Raw genomic sequence first — 6,503 nt, forward strand, 5'->3', positions numbered from 1 at the left:
CTTTTAATATATCGTACAATCTGTTGATTTTGTATTAAAACCAATGTATTTAATGCAGACACGCAGTTAAAACGGTTTTGATCATTCTTTTCTGGAATCAACAGGGTTGACTGATTGACAAAGAGCAATTGTAGGAATTGAAAATTTCAAAGTGTAATCCATAGGCCTAAACAGAGCCTTTTTTCAAAAAATATGGATTGCCTTGATCCGCCCAAATCAAGGTAAACAGTAACACATGTCAAGCTATGCATGTAGTATTTTCTGTTACCTCCCTTCGATGAAGTTTTCTTTAAAAGAATTGAGTCAAAAATCCCTATGAATAGAACTGCTACTTTCTAAATTTGCCACACTACATAAATAAGCACACCATGGGTCGTAATCAAAATCTACTGGAAGCTCTGCAGCAAACATGGCCCAGACTGCAGCAATCTTGGTTGCACTTGTTATCTTGGCCTTCTCTTCCACAGAAGCATTGGCCAAACAAAAGGTGACCCGGAAGAAATTGCAATGGCCAATTATTTTGTGATTTCTCTCTTTCTCGGATCAATTTTTCCTATAGATTGTTTTATAACTTTGTTGTTTCTTGAAAATTATTTCTTACATGTTTATTTTATTTTTTTAAATCATATTACATGATCTATTATTGTGATGTAGGAGAGCAAAGAAAATGCCTTTGATTTCTTGTATTCTGAGGATGGATAAAAAAACTATCACACACACAATGGTTGCGGAAATCTGATGAACTTAATTTTTTCTTTGTAAATAATATTAAGTTTTCAAAATCTATGATAATTGTAAGTGATGTATTAATGGTTGGGACCACATTCTATGATATATCTTCATGATGAATGAAGAAGTGTGTTCTGAAACATTGATGATAAAAAGATCTCATACGATTGAAACCAAAACTTACAATTATTTTTAGAATTAAATATTTTATTGTAATTACAAATATTCATTCTAATTACTTTGATTAGTCAAACTCAGTCAGTTTTAGTTCTCTATAATAAATTTTTTTATTTTATTTTATAAAGAGTGTATATATGTAGGGCACCCTAAATGCATAATTTTTAAAGTCTTTCATGTGTGGAGAGTAGCTTCAGCTAATCAAGCATTTAAGTTTATCGTCACTTAAAAAATATTATCTATTTGTGAAGGCTAGGATAACACAGATTAAAGCTTGATTCTTATAGACTAAAAGTGTTAAATAGTCAAAATTGACTTACATTTTCATAGCTTTTAATGTTAAGAATGACAGTAAAGAGATTATGTAAGTGGTGTGATTCTAATATTCTTTTGTGAGCTTTAGATAAAAAGATTGAATGAGCAAATAATTGGCTCTATGTCATATGGCTGAGAACCTATTTCTATTAATTTTGTGATATATTAAAAGAGGTTTTAGTTTGGTTTAATGAAAAGTTTATATTTGAATGATCGCAGTCTTATATAGTGTACATGGGAGGACACCATGACCAGAAGCTGAACCAAGAATTAATTGAGGATTCTCACTATACGCTTCTAGGATCAGTATTAGGAAGGTATGGATGCAATCAATATCTTTCGTGGTTTTGGTCAGTTAAGTTGGTGGACTCAAATGCAATTTAGATGCTTATATTATATTACTTATTTTTCTGTTGTGAATTTACTTCTTGATCTTTGCAACTTTTAAGGATTTTGAGGCATCATTTATTTTTCTCTAATCTCCTAGTGAAATTCCATTTATTTTTTCAGTAAGGCAGCAGCCAGGAAATCAATCTTCTACTCTTACACTAAATCTGTCAATGGGTTTGCCGCCCTTCTGAATGAAGAAGATGTTCCTGCTGTTTCAAGTACATGATCAAAACTAAATTCCAGTTACATTAAAATTTAGTTTTTTTTCCTTCCACAAATCTCTCAGTTATATAAATTCTAAGGTTATCATTGAAAAAGAGATAATATCTTGGCCGAGGAATCACATTGTTTTTTAAAATGGTTGCTATGATGAAATGGTGAAACAGATCTCCCAGGGGTCATATCAGTATTTCCAAACAGACTAAGACAATTGCACACAACCGAATCTTGGAGGCTCCTGGGCCTACAAAAAGGAGATCCAAATAATCCCATTATTCCAAAGCATTCACTCTGGAACAAAGCTAAATTTGGACAAGATGTCATTGTAGCTCATTTGGATACAGGTAGGAGACTTCTCGTAAGAGCATTAAAAGTAGGACATTTATCAAGTTACCAATTATTTTATCAAATAATAAATAATTAATTAGAGCTGAAATGATTTGGTCTCTATCAGGTGTCTGGCCAGAATCTGAAAGCTTCCATGATGAAGGGATTGGCCCTATCCCATCCCGATGGAAGGGTTTCTGTCAAAGTGGCGTGAACTTCACTTCAGCTAATTGCAACAGGTTTCTTCTCTTTAACTTTATCTCTATAGAAAATGTTAAATTAAACATTTGATAAATAGTTAAACAAACATTCTTAAGTTTTTCGCTCCACCCCAATTTCACTCAGTAATTTGAACTATAGAAATTCTAAATTTCTTTGGGACCACCCTCTTTTTCAAAACATATCTTAAGCTCCTTTTTATAGTACTATTGTATAAAAGTTTTCTAGATTTTAAAATCATTTATAAATGATGGGACTTCATGGAAGAGGGCTTCCTAAAAAGTAGAGCTGAAATTGCTTGCTATTGTTCCAAATATTTTAATTTTGTTGTTAACTTCAGCTTAAAATTTAAGTTCCTCAATTTAAAGAAGTTGAGACTCTACCAATAAATGATAACTTTCATACTTTGCACATTAAAATCTAAGTACAAAATTTATTTTTGCTCCAAATTATTATTTGGAAAAAATTTGAAATTAAGTATTTGACCAGTGGCAAAAAGTGTTCACAAGTTGGTGGGGTAATTTCTTAAATAGGCAAGCCACTCTCATGAAATAGGGGCAGCTCAAATAGAAACCATCTAGATCATGAAGAATTCATCATGAAAATTTCGATAAAGAACCCTTATGTTTTCCCAATTTCAAAAATTAGATAGTGGTATCCCATGAAACATTGCTCAAGTTTGTGGAGAGAAGAAGGTTATGTACTATTCTTTTAGTTGCTAGGACAGAAAGGAGCATGATTTTGTGATAAAACAAAATAAATGTTCCACTTCTACCTTATTTGAAGTTCTCATAAATTTAAGCTCTGACTACACTTTGAAGTTTTAATGGTTATAGTTTTAGTGGTGGCTTATATTTTGCAGGTAAATTAAAAAATTCAACATCTGTTTTAAAATTTTCAATTTTAGAATGTATTTTAGAAATTTAATTTAAAAACTTATATTAAAAACTTACACACAATCAAATTTGAGAAAACTGTACAACTGATTCGCAGTACAGAACTACTGTTATATGATTTTTAAAGAAGAATAGTGTTGTGCGGTCAGATGTGCAGTATGCACATTGGGGGTGTTTCGGTCTCTGACGCTTAGATTGATTTTGCATGCTAGGGGGAAGATTTTTCAATTTTATTTTTATTATTATTACCATATAGATCTTATTCTAACATTCTGAAATATTATTGTGGACCAGGAAATTAATTGGTGCCAGATACTTCTACGCGGGACATGAGGCTAGAGATGGGCGTTTCGAAAATGGAGCTCTCGCTACACCACGAGACGTAGAAGGGCACGGATCTCACACTCTGTCCACATCATCTGGGAATTTTGTGAAAAATGCCAGTTTGTATGGATATGCTGAAGGGGTTGCGAAGGGAGGAGCTCCTCATGCCAGAGTTGTAGCCTACAAAGTTTGTTGGAGCGAGGGTTGCTCTGAAGCAGATATTCTTGCAGCATTTGAGGCAGGCATTGATGAAGGAGTAGATGTGTTCTCTGTTTCTCTTGGCTCTTTTCCTGTTGGTTACTTTGAAGACGCTATCGCCATCGGCGCATACCATGCTTCTCGACTAGGAAAGGTAGTTGTTTGTTCTGCAGGAAATAGTGGCCCATATGCCGGTTCAGTGACAAATGTGGCTCCGTGGATTATAACAGTTGGAGCAAGTACCAGTGATAGAATAATCACTACCTCTGTTTCTCTCGGTAACAAGAAAACTTATATGGTAAGCTCTCAAATTTCTAGGCATATGATTTTCAAATTGTAGACGTTGTGTCCTTAAATTCAAGGTCATGCTCTTTGAAAAGATTGAAGAGTGGGCGAATTAATCTCTGAAGGGCATTGAATTGAAATGCTAGTTTAATCCTTTTTATTGAGTTGGGGAATTAATGTTGCCAGGGAAAAAGTGGATCCCAGTTCTCTTTGCCAGAGAAGAAATTGTATCCTCTAGTATCATCAGTGGATGTCAAAGCCTCGACTGCAAATAAAACTGCAGGGTATGACATATTATTTCATCTCAAAGTGTAAGTTCTTTATCATACAAGTGCTTATCTTAGCTCTTAATAATCAAATGCAACCTTATATTACAGACGACTTTGCTTTTTGGGAGCTCTGGATCCCATCAAGGTCAAAGGCAAGATTGTTGTCTGCCTTCGTGGTATCAATTACAGAATTGACAAAGGTTATGCAGTTCGTATGGCAGGAGGAGTGGGTATGATTCTCTCCAATGACGTCAATGACACTGAAATCGTAAACGACCCTCATTTTCTCCCCGCAATTCAGCTGACTGCAAGTGATGGGGCGGAAGTTTATAGTTATATCAACAAAACCAAGTAGGTTTTCAGGGCAGCCAGCTAATTTACTTTTACAAACCCTATTCTTTAAGGAGTATTGCTGGTAAAGGTGCATCAAAACTCATGAACATCTACACTAACATATTGTGGGCATGCAGGTCCCCTGTTGCTTACATTTCTCCCCCCGAAACCACATTGAATGTTAAACCAAATCCAGTTATGGCAGACTTCTCTTCTGTAGGCCCAAACACTCTTACTCCAGATATACTCAAGGTCATATTTCAAGCCTGAAAAGTTCTGATTTTCTTTTACATTAATTCCATCATCCTATAACCTGGGGATATTTGAATTTCTTAATAAAACATTTTGAGTTGTCCAATGCAGCCTGATATTACAGCGCCAGGGGTGGACATTCTTGCAGCATGGTCAGGATTGAGTCCTCCTACTGATGATGATCCTTTAGATCAAAGACAGGTTCCCTTCAACATAATCTCGGGCACTTCTATGGCATGCCCCCATGTTTCTGGTGTTGCAGCTTTGCTAAAAGCAGCATATCCTCATTGGAGCCCTGCAGCCATAAAGTCAGCAATCATGACTACAGGTATACATAGCAAAAATAACACATGCATGGTTAAATAACATAATGTCATTACGAAAGATGTGGAGAAGTTGATGAAATTCATGGTAGTGCAAATTTTCAAATTTGTTTTTTTCTTCATTTCACTTAACTTTGCATCTCATTTTTCTCCTGCTTTGGAATGACAGCTTTCAGAATGGACAACAGTAAAAAGCCAATTATGGATTCATCAAACCAAACAGCAGGTCCTTTTAACTATGGTGCAGGTCATCTTAATCCAAATATGGCTTCAGATCCTGCCCTAGTTTATGATGCATCAGAAAAGGACTATAACTCATTCTTTTGTAGTTTGGGCTACAATTCTACTCAACTGGAGATTGTAACTGGAAGAGCATTTTCTTGTCCAAAATCCAGAGAACCAATATACAACTTAAATTATCCATCTATTTCTGTTTCGGAGCTGAAAGGGGATCTCTTCGTGAGAAGGACTGTGACATATGTATCAGATGGACCAGCAATTTTTAAGGGAATTGGACGCTCTTTTCAAGGTTTCCATGTGGCGCTGAAGCCCAACAAGCTTAAATTTTCAAAGAAGGGAGAGCAAAAATCATTCTATGTGCTACTGAAACCAGAGAAGAAATTGGGAGAAAATTATGCATTTGGATATTGGACATGGGAATCTGGCCATCACAAGGTGAGAAGCCCCATTGTAGTGAAAGGAGCAATGAAGTAAAACTTCTGAAGCAATACCCGCCACACTGGTAATAAATTAAGGTTGTGGTAATTGATGAAGTGGAGCTCTGAACTAACACCGACCTTACTGGTAATGGGAATTGAAAATGATTCTGGTGAGGTGCTGATGTATCAAAAGTTAGAAATCCATACTGGTTGTAGTTATGGGTATGGTACAATTGATAAAGGAAAGTTCTGAACTAGAACCAACCATGTCGGTAAGAGGCATGATAATTGATTTGCATTGTTATTAATAAAGCCATGTTGTAATAAAAAAGGTCATTTCTTCTCCAAATTATTAATAAAGCCATGTTGTAATAAAAGAGGTCATTTCTTCTCCAAATTATTAATAAAGCCATGTTCTAATAAAAAATCATTTGTCTAAACATTTTTTTCAGTCATAGTTTTTTTCGGAACTTTATTCTCAAAAATTGTTTTTTGCTTGAAAAGTTGTGGGTCATTCGAAAAGAAAATTGTAAATCCTTTTCATACACTTTTAACTCTTGTTTCGATATTTATTAGTTCTTATATCCA

The 6,503-nt window shown here is 34.9% G+C and overlaps 1 protein-coding gene across 1 annotated transcript; it reads left to right on the forward strand.

The window, feature by feature from the left end:
- Positions 1-353: 353 nt before the first annotated feature.
- Positions 354-6,275, forward strand: LOC149580607 (subtilisin-like protease SBT5.3). Its single transcript, XM_089814274.1, has 11 exons — positions 354-487; positions 1,441-1,538; positions 1,732-1,829; positions 1,998-2,174; positions 2,285-2,396; positions 3,567-4,092; positions 4,266-4,363; positions 4,457-4,699; positions 4,819-4,933; positions 5,045-5,261; positions 5,426-6,275. Exons 1-11 carry the CDS (start codon positions 410-412, stop codon positions 5,968-5,970), a joined length of 2,307 nt encoding a protein of 768 aa, XP_089670400.1. The 5' UTR covers positions 354-409; the 3' UTR covers positions 5,971-6,275.
- The last annotated feature ends 228 nt before the right edge of the window (positions 6,276-6,503 follow it).

The sequence above is a fragment of the Cupressus sempervirens genome, chromosome 1 (genome assembly GCF_028749045.1).
Source record: "Cupressus sempervirens isolate cs-2001-9-10 chromosome 1, ASM2874904v1, whole genome shotgun sequence".
NCBI classification, from domain to species: domain Eukaryota; kingdom Viridiplantae; phylum Streptophyta; class Pinopsida; order Cupressales; family Cupressaceae; genus Cupressus; species Cupressus sempervirens.